The 26,683-nt window shown below is 34.2% G+C and overlaps 1 protein-coding gene across 1 annotated transcript in view; it reads right to left on the bottom strand.

Annotated features, from left to right (window-relative positions):
- The window catches only part of LOC125050702 (chondroitin sulfate synthase 1), a 38,712-nt gene that overhangs the window by 2,280 nt on the left and 9,749 nt on the right, over window positions 1-26,683 (bottom strand). Inside the window, exons 2-5 of the mRNA XM_047650708.1 lie at window positions 4,542-4,682; window positions 3,698-3,878; window positions 1,560-1,717; window positions 72-273 (exon numbers count right to left, since the gene is read on the bottom strand). Of these exons, the coding sequence (XP_047506664.1) occupies window positions 72-273; window positions 1,560-1,717; window positions 3,698-3,878; window positions 4,542-4,682 (682 nt within the window). The remainder of the gene's footprint in view (window positions 1-71; window positions 274-1,559; window positions 1,718-3,697; window positions 3,879-4,541; window positions 4,683-26,683) is intronic.

Here is a 26,683-nt window from a genome sequence, read left to right as displayed (position 1 = left end):
TGAATATTGACAGAAACTTAAACATACTTTAAAGTATCAAAGAACATCAAATCGCATCCACCTCTACATACCAGTGAAACTCTGCTGAAGATACGCATGTCTTCGGACGGCAGCGGTCATCTTCCGACCTCGGTATCTTCGGTACTTCAGCAGCAGATCCAACACGTGGTCGACTCCGTGTAGCGGCTGCAGACGAGTGTACCCATACAGCAACTCATTGAAGTCGATGACACGGCCTCGTTGACGGGATGGCGCGTTTATTATTTCCATAACCTGAAATTGATTAATAGGAGGATAAAGCAGAAGATTTTTAATTGAAATTAAAATTTAAATGAATTTAAAGTATAAAGACATCTTATATTTTATTAAATTCAGCCGAAATTAATTGTGAGAAATCAACGACCGTGCTGCATTAATGGCCTCGAAGAACTTGATTGAATTAAAATAATAAAAAATCTGGATGCTGCAGAACACTGATGTATTATTTTACTTATATGCAAAGTGCATATAAGTAAAAAAAACAATGAATTTGTTTAAAGAATTGATATCGCTGGCATAATTTTTCTCTGTAAAAATATTATGACTGTCCAAACAAATAGATGTTTATACTGTGCCATTTACTTATTCGCCAGCCCACCTGAAGTTATGTGATCATCAGTAGGAGTAGGAAAAGCGGAAAAGCAGTTCCACTACCTATTAATCTGAATTAATACAACAGGACGTAACTCTAATGCGCTTGAAAATATTAATTCAATGTAGTCTTTAGAGAGTTCTAGTTTTGTTTGTATATGACGGAGAGAGAGGACAATCGATTAAGACAAGGTTGAACAGCAACGAGGCTAGCACCTAAATAATGGTGCAGGAAGTTCAAGGATTACACGTGGAAAAAGGAAGCTAGAAAGTCAAGTAACTGACGAAATTATATAAATATTGTCGTCGAACGACAGGAAGGGCGAGACAAGGTCCGATTGCTGAGAAAGCAGCAAACGAGAACCTGAATGACTAGAAAATACGACCGCAATTTTCAGACCAGGATCTGCGGATAAATAAAGGTGACACCTTTATTATTAAATTCGTTTTCTAGCATCAGACCTTCAATTTCGACATTAGAGTATATTCTGTAATGGCTTCATTGTCCTTAAGTTTTAAAGTGTTTTAAAGTGCTAATAAATTGGGCCGAATCACTATTAGTATCGACCATTATATAGACGTGCTAAAATAAATATTAATTAATTAATTAAATTTCCAATATTGCTATCGCAGCGTCGAATAAACCACAAGTGTTAACGGTTTTAAACTGATTTGGCTTTGACGATGTTAATTTATGAGCTCTGTGACATAATTACAATGACAGGTGACAGTAGCGCGATTGCTCCAACATATATAATAATTATTTTTGTTATCTGTGAAACTGGTTTACTAACAAATAAACAACCCTGAGAGGCTTACTTAAAAGCTTTTTGTATTTCTAGAAAGACCAGCGTTTTCCCGCACCGTACTTCGTGGCACGTAAGATACAGGCTAAGCTGATGTCTTGTCTGCCTAAAATATGTGCTTACCTCTCTAATAACATCATCCAATGCTTCCTTCAGTGGACTCTCGATGCGTCTCTTCGGGTTTGAATGACTAGTGGAATAAATGGATTTGCTAATAAACTCAAACGGAATTATATCTTCCACGTTCTCTGGTTTGTATCTATTGAAATCTATCGGAGCTCCTGGAAATATAATATGTTAAATTACAATTTATACAATTACACTTCGTTTCGTCTGGTATATGCCTTTCGAAATATCTTTATATGTACATTGTACATAATATAATAAATTCGTATTATGTCCGTTAAACATGTCATCATAAGAAGTAAATTTTACTTTGCTAAACGCGTTAAATAAACCATTTCCAATTTTATCATTGTATTATGACAGAAACTAAAACTAATAATAAAAGTAATTTAGAAATATTAAACCGTCATCAAATACCTGTCAACATTAAGCTATTACATAGCTTTTATCGCGGCCATTGAGCGCGGCGACCGAATCAAGAAATTCCGTAACGAAAACAAACCTAACACACTTAATATAGGTGCGGCTAATACGCGTTTGAGCGGGATAGAACGCATACTGCGTCTCACATCGGTCTAGCGTGATCGGTGACGTAGCGTAAGCGGCCGGTGCATGCGCGTTAGGCATGATAGTCTGAGTCTGGACGAGTGGTAGAGTGGTAGATTGAATTAATATAAAAGAAAAAAAATACTGCATAATAATAATAAATAAATAATTATAATTGCATAAGTTGATAAGAAATGCTATGCAATAGCTTTACCGCGGCAGTCCCCGAGTGCCACACGTATTTTTACCTATATTATAATATGGTTCCCTCCAGAAATGCATAGATTCCTATAAATAATTGTCTTTAAGTGTTCCCTAAATAAATCACCAAAAAATATCCAATTTCAAGAATGTGTGCAGACTGGTAAAACTAACCTAATTTTTTTAAAGTCGGTTAATAAAGGTAGGCAAAGGGAAGGGAAAGTAGTTTGTCACGCCCACGCAGTCGCCCTCAAACCACTTTGATGAATTTATTAGGACTAGAACAATAGTTCTAATCTAATCCATAAAGATATCGACAACAACTAGTCGTGGCAATTTTAACATAAAAATAACAAATTATCTTAAATGGTTATTAAGATAATGGTAATAAGGAAATCAACGGAGATTATTTGACGACCTTGATATTCGAGTAGTACAAAGTTAATAAAAACAGCAGTCTAGATTTAAACTTAATAATAATAATCGAACAAAATAAAATACGCTTATGTTTAAATTACGTCTTAATAATTGCGTTTGCCAGTACGTAGGCTATATTTTATTTAAAGCAAGATATTTGAATAGGTACACATAACCGTTGTAGCCCGCATGACTGAACATTCATGTAATCCTCGCCGCATAGAATTCCATCGAACTACAGATAATATATACTAACGATTTGACATATATAACGTAATATGATAACAATTTTTAGGAAAATAAATCGTTTTCGTTTTTATCACACTTTCCAAGAAATATATTAATGTAGTATACCATAATTTAATTGTCAGTAAAATAAAAAACGGCTCAAATCTAAGATCCCTATAGAGGAGATACTCTTGGGCCTTGGGGTTCTAGTGTACAGGCGCTAATTAAAGATTTCAGTTGGTGCCTGGTAGCTAGTACCGGTGAGCCTAGGTCTGGTGCTTTCCTCCCTCAACGAATAAGTATCGTAATACAGCGAAGAAATGCAGCATTAAAGGTACACTGCCACAGAGACCAAACTTTTTAAATTTTTTAATTACGTATTTTTCCACTTTTAATTATCATTATTACTATGTAGGTTAAGAATATTGTAAATACTGTATATTGTGTGTTGGAAAAAAAATATTGTCATTAATGTTGGAATTGCAAAATTACGATCACGAATTTCTTGTTTTCGAAATCATAGCAATGTCATTCGCAATTTTATGTGGGACAACTGGCCATAAGCCTGGTGCAGACATATGTTATAGTCTTGAGAATAATTTATCTCTGGTAAATTTCGACCAGATCTTTTCTATCATTTTGTATTTAAAATAGTTAAATTTAGTAGTTTAGTAAATAACTTTTAGTCGCTTTGAAGTCTGAATACTGCACGTAATTTAAAAAGTTGATGAACTAATTCTCACCTAATATATTGTTGTCACCCAAATAGCCTGGCTCGCCGATTTTAGCTGGGAAAAGAGGTATGCCTTCTAGTAGCATGTAGTCGGCCACTTGGTCTGGCTCCACGCCTAGTTTCTTGAGTGATGACGCGATATCTCTATGAAGGTCTAGGGTGGATTCTCGAAGATCCTGGATTTTTAAGTTCTGGAACCGAGAAAATAAAAGTTGAAAACGTCTCTCAAATTCGAATTAAAAGTTATGCAACAACCTACCAATAGTTTTGTTTTTAAATTTTTTAAATGTATGTGTCTTCTAAAATGGGAATACTAAAAGGCCAGCCCATTGAAATAATCACTAAAAGCGCAAATCTTAAATAATTATACACTCAGGTTAATTTCGTAAAATTGCGATTTATGAGCACGATGAGTTCATTGCCTTATAATTATTTAACATTAAATAATATCAGATGGAAACCTGATACTTTATAAACAATTTTGTGGGTTTTATTAAAAACCTACGGCTGTATCCTTTTGGATATTTTCAAGTGACTTTAAACTCATATTGTATAATAAAACTTAATTGCAGTACAAAATTATAATGCTATCAGATAATTGAATATAGTAATATATCGCATCCTTCTTCGTTTATAAATACTTCGGAGCTTGAGTAATTTCAACAATAACTTTGTTAAAACTTGCAACTACGACAGTTAAACGTTATTTTTTTTAAAATTAGTAGTTACTTTTACGTTATTGTTTTTTATTTTTCTATAAACCATAAACAAAAGGATCGCGAGTGCGTTGTCAACCTACTATGAAAGCTCTTGTCTTGAAAAAAGGATATATTTGAGGTTTTAAATAGAACTACCTTGAAGTAAGTATGCAGCCGGTACATCTGTCTATGGTCTTTTACAGGATGGAGGGTTATGGCTCGATGGACCTCCCGCTTCTTCAGCCGGCCAGTGTAAGCAGCTGTACCACTGCTGTTGTGATGAAGTATCGTTTGCATCTGAAAGATGGATGGATAAAGATAAATCGCTAGCCTTCACCAAGATTATATATGTGTGAAATCAGATCGTTTCTTTGACAAAATGCATTGCTAATTACATAATTATTAATTGTATAACTGCACGGTACCTAACTAGATTTTCCATGGTTGGGAAAACTTTGGATATTTCTACATATTATGTATGAAAGAATAAACTTAAACACGACTTCTGCGCATCTTCATCATCGTCATTTTATGTTGCGATTTCCTATGTGGTTTTAAAAATAATTATGAAAACATGAATTCGTTACATTGCACTCCTTTGAGACGATACGGAATGAAGAGATAATGGAGAGAGAGCATGGGGAGTAAATATGCATTATTAGCCTAGTCACTAAGCACTCGCTACCCAGAGTTCGTAGGTTTGAACCCCGGCAAAGCTGTAACAGTCTTGAAAGAAATAGTGACGAATCCGGCATTTCATGGCATTTGTCAGGCACAGAAAACTTGCCTTGGGTAAACGTAATTTTAAGTTATAAATCAGATGCAGGACGTCCCATTTGGGGGCAACAGGATTTAAAATCGTAACTATGAGGTCAGACATCGTAACCGACAGTGTACTAACAGTGTTTATAAACACAAGACCTCTAATGGCCAGCTAATAGCTTGATACTATATGCATTTTGCGAATAACGGAACGTGGAAACGGTATTTTTAAATGATATGCACATTAATGCTTTTGAAATATTTAATTTCTATTTAGAAATGACCTTTAGTGGGTTGTAGGATAAACTCTGTTTCATTCTGTGAGCATAGTGTAGTGTAGTTTTATACATACATTGAGAATTCACGGTTACATATATGGATTAAATACTTTACGTTTTTTTTTACAACAAAAACTTGGCGAAAAAAAGAGTGGCGGAGAGTTTATCGTCAGTAGTTCTCTTCCGTTCTACGACCTTGATTTGAGAACTGGCAGTAAATGTAAAATTAGAAGCATTTAATGTATATTTCTTTTTTGACGTTCGTAAGTGTTGCCTATATGAATAAATGATTTTGACTTTGACTTTTAAAAATCGGACATTAAATTACGTAGTTAAGTTGCACACACTGAAGAAAGATATTTTTAGTATTATAATTAGAATTACAAATTCAACCCAATTCACGCGGAACGTCGGTACAGGTTTATTAAAAGTTCTTTAAAATTTCACACTCATTTTAACTAGTACGGAACAATCCTTTTGTACATTTTACAAATAACATGGAATTGAAAACAGATATTTCTGCAAACAGTTCGGCGTCAGAAATTTTCATGGAATAGAGTTTCCTGTTTCATGTGAGGTATTGTAAATATTTACAATACCATTACAATATATAGTTTTATATTTAAATATCGGATTTCTTCACATTTAAAATCGTGTGTATAACATATGCAAGGGTTATTTTCGTATCTAAATATTTTGTCTAGATTTAAAATTCAATTGCTAAGTATTTCACTAGAAGGCAAACAATTAAAAAACCTGACTTGTCGTCGAAGTTTTAATCTTAACAAATTAATTGGGCCACATCTTTCTACGTTCTAAATCAAGTAGTGTTATTGGACTTGTTACTTTCTTATGTTAAATATCCTTATTAGTAAATTAGATTAGTTTAAATTACTTATAAGTCTTAAGTAAGATTAGGTCTTTGTGGGGAGACAATTTATTTAAAATATTTAATTATATTCCACATCGAAAAAAGCGACGGAATGGCTTCCTCGCTATGACAAAAGAAAACGCGGAAGACAAATAGTAAGGAGGGAATATAAGTAGAACAGTTGGCCCTATGTGGCTACGTAAAGCTAGACACCGAGAAGAGTGGAAGGGGAGGAGGAGGAGACCTAAGAGGAGGCCTATGTCCAAGGACAAACTGTAAAATAGAAACTAACCGGCTTGCCGATTAGTTATTATTGTTTATAGTAGGTACCTACTTTAAATTTTTATGTATTTAACAGCAATAAAGGCTATTATTATTATTATAATATGTCCACATCTATTTCCATTCATGACCTATAATGTTAGCTATTTAAAAGAACAGAGTAGGTATCTGTTTAAGCGGAATAAATTAATAAACGCTTCTTAGTAAATTTACTTTAGCTATCCCCTTTTATCTTTCAGATAAGGAAAAAGTCAGCGAGAGACGGCTAGCCAGAATATATATTTTCAAGACCTAACTTTTGTTTATAAAATAGAAATATATATTAACCGTATCTATCGGCATACGACGATAGATACGGTTAATGCTGGATTAGGAGCTAATCAAAATACGTACTTTATATTTATTTTCACTTATGTATTTTGTAAACTACGGGAACTGTTAAAATAGAAAGAAACAAACAAATAAAATCCATAATATAAACAACTTACAAAGTTAATTAATAATGCAAAACAAATACATTACGGGTTAAAGAGCGCAGTAAAATTGATTTAAATTAATTCTTATCGCACACAAAGATGCTCGATGATGTATGTAAGAAATGTTTTCTATTATACACCGGAAATTTATTAAAACACTCAACAGAAACTGATGAGTTGTCAAGAGACCGTTAGCGTGTAACAAATGCCGCCGCAGGGTATCGGCAGTAGGCTCATGATTACATCTCACAGTTTATGGGAGTTTGACAAGCGATTAAACATTGATAGTATGGCCTACGACGAAGTTATTATTACGTGGTGGTATAGGCCGCGGACTTGGAGGTTTAAACTAACTTTGTATACTATGTGAAAAGGCATCTATGACTATTTTTTTTACGCCATCGCACGACGAGACACGAGTCCAAAATTCCACCTCGTTCAGATTCACGATCGTTATTTAAGGAAGTGTTTCCAAACCAATTCGATTTAGGATCCTTCAAGAAAAAAGCGTACCAATTCGTAAATAGCCGGCAACACACTTGCGAGCCCTCTGGCATTGAGAGTGTCCATATCACACAAATTTCACGCTGTTATGGATCTAAGGTATGAACACATATTTTTATTTTATGAATCTTAGAAGTTTTATGTTGTATAATAGGAAACATAGACATAACAGGATTGAATAACTCAAACTCAAAATAACGTTATTTATATAGGTAAACAAGTTCACTTATGAACGTCAGAAAAGAAGTTAAATTAATTGTAAATTTATATTAACTACCAGTTCGCAAGTGAAGGGCGTAGAACGGGCAAGAAACTTTCCGCCACTCTTTTAAATGTAACTGTAACTTCCAACGGCCATAGTGATGCCGTGGCTGCGACAGCAGCACTACGAATACTGAGAGATCTACATCGACACAGCATACAAAACGTCGAGAACTGTACAGTACCACATACCTTTCTTGGCTGCTGAAAGCCTAGAACTGTATTTCCTAGATACTAGTAATGTATACTATTAAGACATTTTAATAAATTATTAAATTATGACATGACTTCAAATTATTCCCCTTATAATGGTTAGTTTTAATTTACTGGCAATACTACTACCGGCCAAGAACAGTATATGACACTGTATCCATATCGCATGAAAGTTACAGAATACCGGCACATTTTGGACTGAATTTATCAATCACTAAATCCATAAAAAATATAAACATTCACTGACTTAGCATGGTTGTCCGTGATCTATAACATAAACGTGGGTAAGTGGGTCGGCGTATATTAGGTACCGATTTGCAATTTGCGTAAACAATCTTTCCAAACATCGGCCTACGTAATTTGAAGGAAATCTGGTAGGAGTTTCACGTCTCTATTTCAAGGGTTTCTTTTTGTAAATAATCCCTGTAACACGTGGACATAACAAGCGATAACAAATAATAAAAATAATGGATTATTATTAAAACGATCGTCAAAAAATTAATTTTTTTAACTACAAATGACTTTTTATTATAAGAGTTAGTATTGATATAAGAATTACATTATTTGTAATAAATTTGTGAATTTTATGGGTTTTCATAATGATTATATGTAAATTGACTCAAATATAACTATTATGGTTGATATATATACTAAACTCTTTTCGATTCACAAGAAAGATAAACGTGAAAATAAAAATCACCTGACGCCAGACACAATTCCGGATTTCGAGACTTTTTAACAATAACTATTGTTAAAAACTGACATAGAAAGAATGTCTTGAACGAGCTAATGAGATGTATTTGACTTTTGTATTGTTTGCAAATCACTCTTGGCGAAAGTTTTACAATGTTGCATAAAATAATATTTTTAACGTAATGTTTTATTGTTTTAATATATAAGGATAAAAATAAAATAAATCAGTAGCGCTACAACCTTATAGCGCTGGGTCTCAGATATCTGTATCATGATCATTTGTCAAACTAAAAGACAAGTAAGTCATCACCTCCTGTGCCAGACACACGCCGTCGCCTTTTTGCAAGCCGGTTTCCTTACGATGCTTTCCTTCACCATTCGAGCTAATGTTAAATGCGCACATAGAAAGAAAGTCCATTGGTGCACAGCCGGGGATGAAACCTACGACCTAAGGGTTGAGAGTCGCACGCTGAAGCCACTAGGCCAACACTGCTCTATAATATATTCGGATAGCCGGTTCAAAATGGTTTAGGATTAAATGGCAATACTTGAAGGCGAAACAAAGATTTTTCGATAGCATCTGTTTTATTTTTATGATAACACAGCCTTGTCTTATTTAAATAATCAAGAGTGAATTTAGCAAATTTTGGAGGCTACTAAGATTAAACGAGGCAACAATTTATATACATTGTAGAGTCAATAACGAAATAAATTATTACAAACCGAGTGACGGTAGTTTAAGCTCTAGAACAAAGGAAGCACCCACTTTATGTCTAGAAGACGGACACGCGAACTGTCGTGAGGATATGTCAATCCGATCTCTGAATATCCTAGTGACCTTCACGTGTATTTTGGTCCCTTATAATCAACGATACCAACGACAAGTTTAAGTTATTAGCTTATTGTAAGGTCACAGCTAAAAGTTATTTTTTAACTCTGATTACAAAAAAAAGATGACGACATATAGGCGATTGTAATTTGTCACTGTCGTGTTAATTTATGCTTAAACAGCAACGCAATGTTGCATTGTAATCAATGACTAATATTTAGATTTCATGTATTTTGAATTATCGCCTAGTGATTTTATTTAAAAAGTTGATAAATCATATGCATGGCATTAGCGTGCGATTCTCATCGCCGAGATCGTAGGTTCGATCCCCGGCTGTGCACCAATGGACTATGTGCGCACCGCAACCGGCATACATAAATAAAAAGTCGATGGCGTGTGTCGGGCACAGGAGGTTGCTCACCTACTTGCCTATTAGATTGATAAATGATGATCGTGAAACAGATGCAGAAAACTGAAGTCCAGACCTAAAAAGGTTGTGGCGCCACTGAATTTGTTTTTGATTAATCATATACTTTTTAATGCAACAGCAAGTTGTGTAATATCTTTTAATTAGGACTATAAGAAAAACTGTCGACGCGGACGTCAAAGGACTGTTAGGCTAATTGGCAAGTTCTTATAAATGAAACCGATGCAGAAATGGCATCGCCTTCAAGGTAAGAAGATGAAAAAGGCTTGTGGTATTTATTAAACGTGGAACAAGACTACCTTGTACATTAGCCGAAATGTAGCCAAACTAAGAATATTCATTATTTACATTTTTATTTTACCTATTTAAAAACTTGTATCGTAAGTTAAGTTCGGTGGCGGTTGTTGGAGATAAGTTTAAGAAAAAAATAGTGGATAGTTGCATTTCAATACTGACAATATAACTACGATACAAATGATACCTATTACACATTAGAATAAATCTAAGGTTGTATACACAATTTATTAGAGTTATTAAGAAAGACTACAAGTATGTACACAAGACACAGTGTAAGACACAAGTACGAGTATGTTACGAACTAACAGATTGTATGCTTAATGCTTATTCCAAAGTATACTTGCACTGACCCAATATCGATACCGATTATTTTATGTGAAAACAAAGTTTCGTCCGTCACCTTACTCCATTCTTTGATCGCGTCACGGTACTCCCATTTGATTTTAGAAATAGGTCACCGATACTTCGATATTATTCACGGTCTCTAATTTTAAGAAGACCTTCAGTGATAAAATATCGCCGCGATCCTACTGACTGCGCCAGTTAAGTTCGGTTGTTGTTGTAGATATGTTAAATGAAACACTTTGTTTGAAGCTGGGTTTGAAGTTGGGTCAACTGGCTTTAATTGTTCAAAACATGAGCTAAACAAAGATAAAATAAGGGGTAGTGAGATTACGACGCTGGATTAACAATAAAGTAACTTAACTTATTGAAGAATTCTTTAATCTAAGTGACACTTTTGTTATTGGACATTATCGAAAACGAGAAAGTTTGAGAGTAGTAAAAACTAAAGGACTCATTGTGGCTTCATTTGTGCGATGATTGTTACTGATTACGCTTCTAATTATTAACTAAAATATATAATAATAATAATAATAATAATAATAAAATATTTATTTGTTTTCTCTCACACAAAAAAAAATACAGACACAAAATACAAATTTCAGCATTAACAGGCAAAATCTGTGTGAGAGACTGGCGACTGTACTAGGATACCTGTATTACAGATTGCCAGTCCCTCCGCATCCGAACCGAATGGAATTTAAGTAGGTACATCAATTTGATCGAGAAACTATTACAAATATACTCACATTTAAGTGGGTGTATGTGATGGTGCAAGTATGGTTTAGTGTATGTAAGTGTTAATGTATGTATGTGTTAGTGAATTTATGACTTAGTGTATATATGTCTTAGTGAAGCATATATGAGCCTGGGTGATAGTGTACCTATGTACTCGTATACATAACGTGTTAGTGTTAGGTATTAGCTGAGGACTACTAACAACTTCTCAGTCCCCTCGTAGTCTAGATTTTTAAGCCATTTGACTGTAGCTTTTTTACACTCATATTTAGTAAGCGGATATATGTTGATCAACCTGTTTATCTTGTTATATAGGTGACAGCCCATAAAACCAAAAAACCTTCTTGAGAAAACTGTGGACCAACGGGTATCTGAGGTGCAGACTTTATATTTGCATCGTTTGTTGTCATTCAAAGAAGGATCATAGCGAGTTATGGAGTGTTGTTTGAGCACAGTGTTCAGTATAAATAGTTGACGAACACTCAACACGTCAGATAAAAGATATAGATCTTTGGTAGGGTAAAAAAATGGTTTAGAATAACTTACTTTCAATAACGCACGCTGAGCCCTCTCCAGTTTTATAAGATTAGTTTTACAAGCCCCTCCCCAGACAGTAACACAATAGCTTAAAACGGATTGGCAGAGGGATTGATAAACCACTTTAATTATCGATTTTTCAGCAATATTACGGAGATTCTTAAAGGTGAAGATAAGTTTCCGAGTTCGCGATAGTAGCAGGTCAATGTGGTAGTTAAAATTTAGCGTGCTATCAACAACGACACCTAGATACTTAGTATTGTTGGCAACAAAGATCTTTTGACAGTCACAAGAATCAGTATCAGAACATACATGAGCAGTTAAACCAAGGTTAGTACTAGAACCAGGAGTTTTTATATAGAACGGTATACATTTAGTTTTATTGACATTGATAGTTAGGGCATTCATTCTGAGCCATTTGTTAACAACGTCGAATCCTCTTTGAGCAATGTCGACAGTATCTTTCCAGCTATCACCATGAAACACAAGTGCAGTATCATCTGCAAATGTTATTATTTTACCATTTTGTAACTGGAGGTCACAAAGATCATTGATAAATGCCAGAAACAGTGTCGGACCTAAAACACTACCCTGTGGCACACCATAGCGTATCGGCAAATCGTCACTAACAATGTTGCCCACCCTTACTCTTTGCTGTCTATCACTCAAGTAGCTTTCAAATAGTTTAAGCTGCAAACCACGTATACCCAAAGCCTCCAATTTATCCAGCAGAATAGGACCAGCGACCGCGTCAAAAGCTTTCGCAATGTCCAAAAATACAGCTAAAATTTTATTTTTCTTATTTAGTTTTGTAACAATATGATCAGTTAATTGATGAACTGCGTCGCTTGTTGATGAACCCGGTCTGAATCCAAACTGTGAGCTGGAGAGTAGGTTATTACTTTCTAAATAATCGATGAGGCGTTTGTTAATCAATTTCTCAATGATTTTGGATAGGGTAGATAGTTTAGAAATAGGTCGGTAGTTACCGACACAATCTCTATTACCACCTTTAAAAACCGGAATTACTTCAGCTAGCTTGAATAGGTCCGGAAAGATCCTTGTAGAAAGAATCAAATTAAATATATATGTAAGTGGAGGGACTAAGATTTCATGATAACGTTTGAGAAAGGCTCCAGAAATATTATCTCTGCCCGCAGCACCGTCCTTCTTCAGTTGCAAGATAAGAGATTGAACTTCAACTTCATCAGTAGGTAGCATGACGAATGAGGACAGTGTAGGATTGATTGATGGTTTTTTATAAGAGCTATTAGAATATGATTTTTCGGCAATATCTTTCCCGATAGAAACGAAATATTTATTAATGTTGTTGACTGAGACCATCGGGTCCAGTGGAGAGACCAATTCAAGTGCAGTGCTAGTTGTATTGTTAGAGTAGGTTAGTTGTTTGATAGTGTCCCAGAGAACTTTTGTATTAGTCTTAGCAGCTTTAAGTAGGCGGTTGCTCTCATAAGTATTTTTAATATTTTTTAAAAGTGAGTTGAGAAATTTCTATACCTCTTGTAAGTTAACGTTAATATTTCGTTACTAGGATTTTTTCTTGATTTTTGATGTAGTTTGTCACGATGCTTTACACATCTTAGTAGACCTGCAGTCATCCAAGGCCTCTTGATCCTTTTACGATTTGGGATGGTTAAAGTTTTCGTATTTGCTTTAATTACAGTGTCAAGCGCAGTCAGAAGAAATGCTGTTGCCTCATTGGGATCAGTCATTTTATATACAAGGCTTAGATTTAAGTTCTTCATAGCATCGTCCAGAGACGGGTAATCAATCTTTTTCAGAGATGAGTATTTGTCAGTCATAGTGCTACGTTCAAGTTTCAGAATTAAAGTGTCGTGATCCGTGACTGAGGTTTCAGCAACATAACAAAAGACGCGATAAGAACATTTTAGTATTACATGGTCAAGACAAGTCCTGCCATGAGTTGGAAATATGTGGGCTGGCAATAAACCGTGAGAAGCCAACATATTCAAATACGTTGAAGAATTAACATCCTTATTGTTATCCAATATATCAATATTGATATCACCTATCAGAACTTTATGTGGACTACTAATCTCAGAAAGAAGTTTGTCAAGAGATACCAAAAACCGTTGAACATCTTTGTAACCAGGTGGTCTATATACTGCAATTAGTGTTACATTATCCTCAAGGTTAATCAGTAAACAGTTGGCATCACAAAGTTCAGGCTCGGATATAACTAATTTCAAATGTTTTTTGTAAAATACTACAACTCCTTCATTCTGTGTGAAGTTTTTCTCGGTTAGAGCAGAGTTGTATCCCTCAAGAGATGGTAAGTTACGATTATTATGCAGCCAACATTCCGTTAAGATTATTAAGTCCCAATCAGTCCTGGATCTAAACAATAAGGTTTGAAAATCAGAAAAGTTACGGTTTATACTACGAATGTTTTGATGGATAATTTTTAGACACTTATTCGGGCAGTTCATAAGTCTCTGGCAGTCCTCTATGTCACAAAGAGAAGATTGTGCAACATCAAGTTTATCGATATCATTTATAATTGCATTAGTTTTATCGAATTTTATTTATTGAGTCCGCAACTATGGTAAGACAAAAAGGCACGCGGTACAGCACAACCCTACGAGGATTCCACAATCCCGGGGACAACGCCACACAAATGAGACCAACACAATACACATACACACGGCACGAAAACAGACTGAGATTGTTGTTAACAGTTACATTCTTTCTATGAGTACACTTTGTATATATTGAGTGCAAGTGATGTATAATTTCAGTGAGTGTGTGAATATAGGTTAAAATTAGTGTAAGAGCAAATACAAATTCAAACGAAAATACATTATAGACTAAACGAGAACTTAACATGAAAAAATTGACTAAGGTAATTTTATTACTAGCAAGACTAAAGTAAATCAATAGAAATAAATGACAATATACAGTTAATTGGCAATATAGGTTAATGAGAAAGCAGTTACATACAATGAGTCATGATTCCTTTGCCAGCTGAGATAAGCATTTTTCTGATTGGATTAAAATCGGTCTACCAGTCGAATCCTTACGCAAAAGTATTCTTCCATTTGAATGCCAGCACGAGTAGTTATGTTTCTTGGCAAATTGACGGGTTTCAAACATAAGTTTTCTTTGAGATGGACCTAGATGTTCGTCAATGTAAAGTGGAGTCTTTATTCCTGGCAAACCGATAGTATGAGTATTGAGCTTCTCAGAAACCGGCCTTCCTTTGTTAAAGTTTCGCAGCTTAGTCAATAAATCATTTTTAGCATTAACACTCGTAAATTCAACAACAACAGGTCTTGATACTCCTGGTCTACCCGGCAGCCGATACAAGTCACGTACAACACTCCTATTTATATCGACATCCACAGCTTTGCCGATGACAGAAAGGGTCGAGAGTAAGTTGTCAAACTTTTCGTTTTCAGAAATCGGGATATTGCGAATCTCCAGAGTTGCATCTCTTGTACGAAACTGTATATCCTGGATATGCGATTCTAAGTTTTTTATGGCATTATTATTATTTTTTTGGTTAGTTTCAATTTCCTTTACTCTGTCATTGGTCTCCTCCTGAAACTTGTTAATAAATTCTATTCCTTTTTCTATTTCTGAGTTAGACTTCTTTATTTCCTGGAATTCAGTTTTTATATTGGATAATTCAGAAAATACTTTGTTTAAGGTGTCATTTAGAGTGGACTTCCAATCACGTAGGTTTCGTTCTTGATCCTCTTTCCATTCAGAAAGCATTTTCAGGACATCCGCTCTTAAGTCGCTACTTTCGGAACTAGAATGAGCATTCGGGGTAGAGGTCTCCATTCGTTGTCGCTTGGAGCGCGTTGTTATATTGGTGTCACCCTTGGCAATACAGCCCGCACTCGTCATCGGAGACTTCGAAAGATCAGACTCCGATCGGGAACAAGACATCACAGAAGTGTTACGAGGGGGTGAGCGTTGGATATTGGGCATATCTTCAATGAACCCAGAGTTCAATATCGCAAAGCAACAATAGACAATCGCACCAGTTGATCGTAGCAGGTATAACAGCTTTGTAGTACCGTAGCAAATCACAAGCGTCGTAGTCTAACTTACGTCATTAGCCGAATGTGACGTAGAATTTCGACTCGCCGGCACTCAACCGTTTGGTGTAATGGCAAACAACAGCGCTCACTTCACAGCTTATCCAAGAAGAGGCACGGGTTCAAAACCACAAAAGTCCAAATAGTTCAATTTAGTATTTTAATTTAAGATTTTAAATTTAAATTTCTCACAAAACTCAACACAGTGGACACGTCCAAGCGCTTCCGCGGTCCGGAGGGGAGAGGGATTATAAATTTAACTTAACTAATGTAAGGTTACATAACTCGCGTTCAAGTATTACGTAACGAATTTCGGGACAGGGGGAGAGTCCTTTTATAAAACGTTACGATGAGGGGCGGGGATTGAATATTTTTGGTACAGAAAAACGTTACGGCGCGTTACATGGGGGGGGGGTCCAATAATCTCTAAAAATTGCGTGACATAATACTCCCTGGTCCATAGTAGTAATATAAACAGTACAAACTTATATATTAAAACTTTGATGGTTTTCCTTTAATTACTATGCCGTAGGAATGCTAAAGTTGCTATAGAAAGAACAATCCAGTAATGCACAGGGACTAGAAGGTACGATCAGAGAGCTAGACGCTTCAACTCCACCATTGCCCTTTGTTATGATGTATACTATATTGTGATCTATATTTCAAAAATTGAAAAGCCTGCTACCGAACAGTGACGTGTATAACACTACCAGATGACCCAGTTCACCTTACTGATAACACGTGTCGGTTATCTCCTTGTACGAATATTTTTAGATAAATATTGGGTCGTCTTTTTTAATTTTGCTATTTCAACGATAAACTATTGCTCTGGTATCATTAGTATTGCGTTTTACTTAATTAATATTATTTTTATTTAAGATTTGCGATTTTAGTAAATCAAAACAACGATAAATTTATAACACCCCTTTTTGCGTGAGAGGTTACAGTATCGCAACCGTTGTGCATTATTAGTATGATACATCTCAATGACGGCAATTTCTTTTAATAATGGCAGCCGAGAGCGATGACCTCGGCCAATCACGCGAATTTGGTCGTCGCATCAAGGTCAATCTATGAAATATGAAAATTTAAAGGTATACTTCAGAAAGAAAGGTAAATACGTATTCTTACAGGAATCTCCCAATTTTATTGTATTACATTTAGCATCGGATTATATCTTACATAAATTGTCTGTAAAAATCCGAGCTAGGAGTTTAGGCACCTCTCATTCGAATTCTTCGCGAATATAACAGAATAAACACTACTTATTCAGAGCTTGATATACCCGGTAGGGGCTTAAAAAATATTTAAAAAAAAAATTTTTTTAAGCGCCTACCGGGTACCTAATCCGAATTGTTGAGCAAAAAATTAATAGAAATTAATAAAAACAAAAATTTGAAGAGCAATTTTTTTTTTCATAAAAATTATGTTCACCATAATTCTCACGTATTTTAAATAGATAGCTTGTAACATATAACGAAAATGCATTATATATATGATGAGGAGTACCTACTTTAATAAATAAATGATTTATATTTATGTTATTCACGACTTCTAAAGTAGCAGTTATTGTAACGAGAGGTCGCTGGCTGGATTTTACATATTGTACGTCGTTTACTTAAATGAATCGTCAGAAATCATTGTCGGAGTGGTAGAGCGAAGGAAGAAGTGTTAAGGATCCCGCTTTTCCATTCCATTTCTTCTTTAATAATGAAATCACGAGTTTCTCATGGTTACTTCGCAATGTAATATGACGATCCATCGTCTATATGACGCAATCAATACATTAATATTATATTGTGTATTGTTTGTTTGTAATGGTGAATACTGAAATGTCAAAACAATGGCTTCTGCAGCCTTTTAACCTCGGTTATAAAAATATTAAAGTGTTATTTAGATTTTGAAGGATTTTGGTCTTTTATTTTTAGCAAACTACAAATTAGTATTCATTTAGATATTTAGTAATATCAAATATTTAATATGAGCTTCCCAGCAAACTTCGTTTCGCCTTCAGTAGCTACTATATCATATAATTATTTTTATATGCGATAGTGTACTGTTTGCATTTGCGGGATAAAAACCTAAGTAATAAATAAATTTAATTAATTTCTTTTTATATTTCTTCCTTCTTCAGAATTCAAAATAAAAAGAAAATACTCGAATTGGTCCAACCGTTTTTAGATACAAAAACCATTGCATCAAATTTAGGGAAAATCTCATTAAAAATGTACATAACTTATACTTTCAAGATATTTTTACTTTGATTGTGCCGATGTAGAATTATAATTATCAATCAATCACGGATATAAAATTCATTATCATTACTAGTCCAATAAATGGATTTTGTATGTTTTGTGTATTTATTAAGAACTAAGTACATAGTACATAATCATTGTATATTAATTACAGTAACTAATTTAAATACTTTAAAATGATTAGCGTAACATGTGATTAATTGCTGTTTTCTATATAAATTATAAGGTACATAGGCACTACTTGTTCAGTCAGCGATGCCCAAATTAGCAAGATGGACATATTCCATCGTCAACAACTGAAGCTAAGTTCACGTTTCATCGTTTTTCTAAAATTCACTTTTATTTCAGTGATATAATAAAATAAGGGTTTTAATATCTTTTTATATTGTAGTTTACAACTTACTATTACTATATACGTATATATACTTGTAAATAGTGATTTAAGGTAACGAAGAAGAACTAAAAACAATTTTCTTAACTTACATAGTAATAATAACTAAAGAAAACTAAAATTTAAAATGTTTGATCCCTCTGGTAGTGTACCTTTAATGCTGGCATATCCTCGCTGTATTGCGATACTTATTCGTTGAGCGAGGAAAGCACCAGTGATAGAATTGTTAAAACAATTATTATTTAACAATAGGATTTAAAAATCAATTTGTGGGAAATGAAATGTGTTCCTATTTCATACTAAACACAAGTCTTTATTCTAAATCAATCCTTTTGATATGGTGTCAAATTACTGTTCAAACGAATATAAATTACTTGCATCCATTGACACAAATGTTGTCATTTGGCGTCAATTTGGTCAATTGTCGGATGGACCAGCTGGCCTGAACGTTTATAAACATAACCTTTATCGCTATAATTAATTAAAGGTCAATATATTATTTGTAATAAATTTGTGCCCGTTTCATTATTTAGTGCTAGGCCAAAGGTTGTAATGATTAGCACTGGGCCCTTGGTCCGTAACTTTCAATAGGGACAGCGAGAACCGATCCTGTCATTTTTGTATGTAAGTTCGACGCAGTTCTGTCGATATCCGTAGCGCTGATGATCTTTGGGACAACAATACCCATTATTGAGATCGGCATTCTTTGATATATTATTATATTTCAACTATATTGGCTAGGAATCAATTGTTTGGATGATAAGGCCACTCGTTGCTGTATATAAACGATAATATATAAGTTTTATATGTTACCATAACAGATGATTTTTTTAATTGCTTATCGGGCGAACTATTTGAGGTTTTAATATGTACTTGTAAATTAAATTGTGAATTGTGTCTTTAATACTAGTATACTAGTAACAAATACGATGAACCTCGCTCAAGCGACTTGATAAAAAATCGATAAGAAAAAATTATTGGAAAATAACTAAAACATCACAATAATTGATTAATTGATAAGCGAGTCTATACTAAAGCCGTAATAAAAGTAATAATAATGTTTAGTGATGGAAAATAGATTCTCGCTACTTATTAATAAAAATAAAATAGTCTAATTGCAGAGGTTTTACTAAAGTTCTCACCTGTCTCATTTCATCACAGCGTAAACACAATTTGATAGAAAGAGACAAAAGTATACTTAAGTTAGAACCAGCTTCCCTCTGAAGTATTTCCGAACCGACTTAGGGTCCTTTAAGAAAAAGAGCGTACAAATTCTTAAAAATCCGGCAACGCACTAGCGAGCCTTCTGACAATGTGAGAAAGTGAGCGGCGGTATCACTTAACATCAGGTGAGCCTCTTCCCGTTTGCCTACTGTTACATCAAACAGAAACTTTAAATGAGTGTAAGAATAAAGTAATAATTAAAACAAATAAAATGGAAATCAATACAAATTTAAAAAGATAAAGTAAAAACAAAAGTAAGTAAAAAAACAAAACAAAACAAAAAACAAAAATAAAACAAAAGTAAGTAAGTAAGTTAAAGTTAAGTTAGTGTAAGAATTGATTTGGCTTATAAAAATATTTGCGATACTTACCTCTCAGTGTTAGTGTGAATAGATCGCCGAGTAAACAAGAAGGGTCAAATAGAATCAGTAGAAAGTATCGCTCTCACCGGCTTGTTCATACATTATCAACTAACCACTACGAGCTGGAGTGGCCTACATCTCCACAGATTAACTGGCAGTGGGCAAATTTCCTTATTACAAGAACACTCGTGGGTCCCACAGCGATCCTATTTATCAAGCAACTCGACTCGACTATAAACTATATTGGTCAATTAGTTAGACTATATTTCTCTTAGTTGGCAGCGCTCAAGATAAAATTATGACCTGAGATACGTATTGCAATACGATTCTTAGGTCTGCAGTGGAAGCGAAAACTTAGAGCCTATATCAACGTCTGTGGAATATGCAACGCTAAATCGCGTATATTTTTATTCTATATATTAAATTGGTCGTTAGTTATAATTATATATTTCACCACTGGTAATTTATCCAACTATGGCGAGGTCATTTCACGTTGAAGCTAAATAATGTGTGTAATCAATCACGTTGAACTTGAAATTAATGTGCATTGGGCGCACTGCCCTAATGCTGCATAGTAAATAGTTATACTTAAAATTAATTGGACCTTTAGTAGCCAAGACAGATCGAAATCGCTGTTTCTAGAATACCTAGCGTTCAGTCCCGGCTTCGCACGGCTAGATATTATTAAATATTGTAGTTAGACATATGGTATGCAGCACTTTTTTGTAGATATTGACGTCTGCTACAAAACTGTAATATATCACTTTGCTCTATTCACAATAGTTTCCGCAGTGTGCGCGTTAGAGGAATTTTTAATGGAATTTTTTCAAACCTTCGGTTATATTTTCAAAGTTTTCATACGGGTTCAAACTTTTTTGCAAACATTCTATAGACTATGCTGATTATGTTATGCATAGGAATGTTGTTTTCAAATCAATCCGTTAGCATTAGATTGTTGAAAAAAAAAGTTTTTAGTACAGACTAAACAGCTAAAATTGGGCAACTTGCCAAATTTTCTGCAACTGTTTTGACATTATGACAATTGCACTCTTACAACAACAACAACGTTAGCTTCACTTCAAGCTTTTAAATATAACATACACTTTACGATATTAAAAGCGCTTTACCTCAATTTCACAATTATTTTATTTAAATAAGACTATTTCGACTCCATACAAATAGTTTCGCTAAGCAAACGAATTAAGTGATTTCAGCAAAGTATGCACTTTGCAACACGTTGCAATTTCATTTGCCCTACGTAGGTAAACAGTCTCGGATATTCTTAAACTATTGTAGGGTTACCATTTATTATTCAGTCATTTTTGAAATAGCATTATAAATTTTTCTATTTAGTTTAACTTACCAAATAAAATAATGATGAGAAACATGGCCATAGTTAGAACTAAACCAATACAAGCAATACACCACAAAAGTAGGCGGAGCATAATAATCGGCTGAAATATTAGAATCTTTCCTCCTACTTTGATTTTGTTATCTTTGAAGTAGAGGCTCTTTGGCTGTGGGGTTCAAGCGCACAGGCTTTAATTAAAGATTTAAGTCGGCGCCTGGTAGCTAGAACCGGAGACCCCAAAGCTGGTGCTTTCTTCACTCAACGAATAAGTAAAGCAATAGAGCGACCAAACTTTTTAAATTTGTTTTAATTTTCTATTCATCAATGTAGCTTAAGAATATTGTAAATAGTGTAGGTTTGTGTGTTGGAAATAAATTTTACTACCTAAACTAACCTAACCATATATTGTAATCAAACTCATGGCATTCGTTCGCTATAACAAACAACGTATAAAAATATTAGCCAAAACTATTGCGTCCACCTATACTCGTACTTATTACTCCGTAAATACTGAGAGCAAAGTTGAGTCAGAGAGATTTCGTCTCATTAGCTGATATTTTTTAAAGCTAAATCCATGTCCTTTCGTGCCTGAAAAAAATATCGCAAGAAGCCACAGAGGCAAAACTTGTCTTGATTCTAAAAATCAATTTCAACTATACTTGAGCAAGTATATAGAGAGGCTTCGAATATAACACTACTAAAGGTACGGCCTATACGGCGATACGGTTTTAAATGATTATATTTTCCTCATTGAATTGTCACCCTAGTGTAGCACTTACACTTAATAAGTATTATTTTTATTCCACAATACGCTTGGTTAGCATACATTGTGATCCAATTAGTTCATGAAAGTGATTTAATAGGTTTTCTTAGTAATTATATTTTCTCAGTCAAGATACATATTGCGAATTTACTTTATTTTAATCGCAGCAAAGAAATAATAACTCTTCTTCTTCTTCGTAACCTTAATAACAGAAGGGAGCCTGTCTTGAAAAGCCTTATCCGATAGGTCGACTTGCTGCCACCACTCTTTCATTGGCATGTCTTAGTGCATTAAAGATTCATTATTATTATTTTTTCTCTTAACAGCTTGAAAAATAAAGGTTTGGACGTAAACAGCACTATTAACCACAATTTTTAGATTGGAATCGAAGTTGTGTTGCATATTACAATAGGTACACACTATGGAGTTAAGTTAAGTGAACTAATTTTATTTTAAATTACATTTTGTATCTGTACCAAGATCAAGCTCCATAAAAATCATATTTTATTTATAAATAAGGTAGTAGCTTTGCACGTCGGTCATAAAAGGCCACAGAACCATTAAACATAAAATAGGACTTTATAACTTCACAATTAAAACATATTTTACAAGCGGTAAACATCGAGGTATCTGAATAACTTTACCTTAATTAAAATATTGACATTACACAATTGTCATAAACAATTTTGGCGCCAGCTATTTTTTTTTACAGTTTTGGACATAAAATGTCTACAAGGAGGGTTTGTTAGAATGCAGTTTGCACTCGGCAATGTTTTTTTTATTTCTGTTTAGAGCACATTAATGATCGAGGTTCTAAATTATTGCAAAAAAACATTCTGAAATTGTAGTTTATAAATAAAAATACGCAAGTACTAATTCAGTCGCGTCCGACTCCATTAAATTTCAATTTATTTTATTGATTGCAAATAAAAGCAGTATCGGTGAACAACTGAAAATATTCACTCTAATCAGTTCTTTATTACTGTGTCATAGAGTTGAGAATTGTATGATAAACTTATTTTAAATTATTTGGTTTCGAACCTAACCATTGCTTTTGGCCAAATAACAGATTTGTACACTGCAATTACGCATTTATTTTTCAATTGATCATTATTATTTGAAACAAATAAATAAGAAAAAGAGTTTCTATATCCAAAATCGTTTTTTTATAACCCTATATTCGTACTTGTTTTCATAGAAAATTTAATATTGAAACCAATATGGATGTCCCAAGATGTCACAAAATGACACAACGCGTTGATTTTTAGGTATGTTTCTTCATGATATTTATCTTGACCGCATGTGCAAATGTTAATTGTACACATAAAAGAATACATTGTTCCAAGGTTGGGGTTTCGACGCACAACATGAGAGACTGATCAGTACAACCACACTACTTTATATATGCGATCTAGTTACTAATTATAAGTGAAGTTTACAGTTAGCTAAGTTTTAATTAAATTACTAACTGCCCGGGTGCTTTGTAACTTATTATTTAGAATTTATTTATAACCTCTCGTGTAGCTAATAAACTTTTCAACCGGTTAACATAAATTATTAGTAATAAGGAAGCATACAAAGGTATAACAATGTTTTTCAACGTTTTTTTTTTAATTAAGTGTATACCGTGTTGTAACCTGGCCGCTTTAAATTGTCGGTAATTTCCTTCCCTATTAGTCACCTAAGTGCCACAACACACGAGATATTTGAGGTAACTGCGTAATTTAACATTATAAAACTTGAATTTTGAATTGTTAATGTGCTTCTATGAGGAATATATCATGCAAGTGTCTCCGCAGTCCGCACACACATGCATTATAAAGGGTTTTTCAACAAGAACTTTGTTTTCTAAAACAAAATAAAACAAAGAATTTAGAGGAAAATGAATAAAATTTTTATTGTATTACAAAGAGAAAAGTTTGGCAATTATGAATGAAAAATGATATCTGGCAAATGTCCACCACGACCACGCTGACAGATGTTGATTCTTTCATCAAAATTTTTAATCACTTTTTGGCAAAATGGAGGGTCTATTTCGTTAATGACATCACGGATTTTGAGTTTTAAGGCTGCAATCGATTCGATTGGCTCCGTATAGACTCTGTCTTTAACATAGCCCCACAAAAAATAATCCAGTGGTGTTAAATCACACGATCTGGCTGGCCACTTAACAGCTGAATTTCGCGAAATTATGCGCTCGGGAAATTTGGTTTGCAATAAATTGATCGTTTCATTGGCTGTGTGACATGTGGCACCGTCCTGTTGAAACCACATTTCAGTGATATCCATGTCATCAATAATAGGCCAAAATTTAGTGGTTAACATCTCGCGATACCGTGATCCATTAACTGTTACCGCATTTCCAGCCTCATCTTCGAAAAAAAACGGCCCAATCACGCCTCCAGACCACATAGTGCACCACACAGTAACACGTTGAGTATGCAAAGCCTTCTCAATAATTGCTTTAGGATTTTCAGAAGCCCAAATGCGACAATTTTGCTTGTTGACGTACCCTGACAAATGAAAATGGGCTTCGTCTGAAAAAATGATTTTTTCAGAAAAACCAGCAGGTTGTTCCTGAATGAACTGAGCGAATCTGCGGCGATTTGAATGGTCGATCAGCTTTAATTCCTGCACCAGTTGAATCTTGTAAGGCTTCAAAGCCAAATCCTTTCGCAAAATTCGCCATGTTGTGCTTTTGGATAACCCCAATTGTTGAGAACGTCGTGAAATTGACAAATTTTGATCTTCTTCAACACTGTGGCTCACGGCGGCGATGTTTTCTGTTGAACGACCCGGTCGAACACGTGTTGGTGTTGGCACATTTTGTACCGAGCCTGTCGACTCAAATTTCGCGACCAAATTCTTAACAGCGGTCTCAGAAGGACGATTATGCTGGCCGAAAATATCACGAATTTTACGAAATGTAACTTTAACAGAACCACCATTTTTATAGTGGATTTGAATTATTTTAATGCGATTTTCGAGCGAAATTGAATTCATTGTAATAATTGCCAAAGCACCTGCTACGAATACCGCCAAAAACTAAATGTCAAAACTATCACGTTCTCGGTGTTGCCACAATTGAAAAACAAACTTCTTGTTGAAATACCCTCAATAATAATAATAACGACGTCTTTCGTACGGAAGTATAATAGACTAAACGTCTATGTTTCCCTCATTTCCAAGAACTAAATTGTGTTACTCTGTTTAAACCCTAGGTTCTGATAATTGGATCATGTTGTAAAACCTCTCAGCAAGATACTTTTTAAAAATATACCGTAGACTTTCCAGCAGGATTCAGGCTTGAAAGCAACGTTCCTGACTTTATAAGAGCTGAAGACTGGCCTTTATCTAGCCCAGACCTCAAGACTTCAAATTAAGATCAGTTTTAGAGGACATGACAGGAGCCTGCTCTAAACGACACGTCGACATTGAGTCTCTTAAAAAATCTTTGGAGGAAGCAGTGACGAATTTCCCTTGGAAAAAGTGCGTAAATCCATAGATTCGTGGCCAAACAGAGTAAAGGCCTGTATAAAGGCCATTCCGAATATAATATTTTTTATTTTTTGCGAAGACTTTAATAAATGTGTAGGTATAAATTTAAATAACATTACTTCATTAAAAATAAATGCATCTGTCTCGATCTCGAATCATGGAACTCGAAAATGACCGGACCGATTTGCCTAATTATTATTATCTTGAAATATTTGTTGAAGTTCAGTGGAGGTTTAAACATAAATAATAAGCAAAGAAAAATACTTAAAATTACTAATGAGCTTTCTAATAAAAACTGAGAGGCAATTTATGTCTTTTTAGAAATAAAAAATGGCACTTAGTTCATATATTTATAGACGATGATGATAGATGCATACGGAAATTCGTTTTATAGCTAGCTAGATTTTAAACATTTTGTATTAAGTTTTGCGACAAATATAGGTGATATGAAGTTCACTGTTTATCGTTATATTAAAAGCGTTGTCTTTATTATTTTAAATACCCAATAGCACATAATTTGGACCAAAATTATCCAAAGGCATAAAACTATACTTCCATAATATATAGATACCGGATACATAAAATGGTATTATTAAGTAATAAAAAATGTTTATCAACTAGAAAAACTATGTTTATTAATTTACAACCTATATCATTTCGATTGAATTATTTTTGATGTCTTATAAAATTTATCTACTGATAAAATCAAAGTATTTATTTAACTTTGAATATTACCGACAAACATGTAAAATGATTATAAAATCAAATGATTAGTAGAGTGAATTTGATGTGTCTACCTCTATGTGGAACCAGCTGCCCGTTGAGGTATATTCGAACCAATTTGTCTTAGTCTTTC

This window comes from Pieris napi, chromosome 6 (assembly GCF_905475465.1).
Source record: "Pieris napi chromosome 6, ilPieNapi1.2, whole genome shotgun sequence".
Taxonomy (NCBI): domain Eukaryota; kingdom Metazoa; phylum Arthropoda; class Insecta; order Lepidoptera; family Pieridae; genus Pieris; species Pieris napi.
The sequence above is the reverse complement of the archived record's forward strand: the minus strand, read 5'-3'. Positions and strand labels throughout refer to the sequence as shown.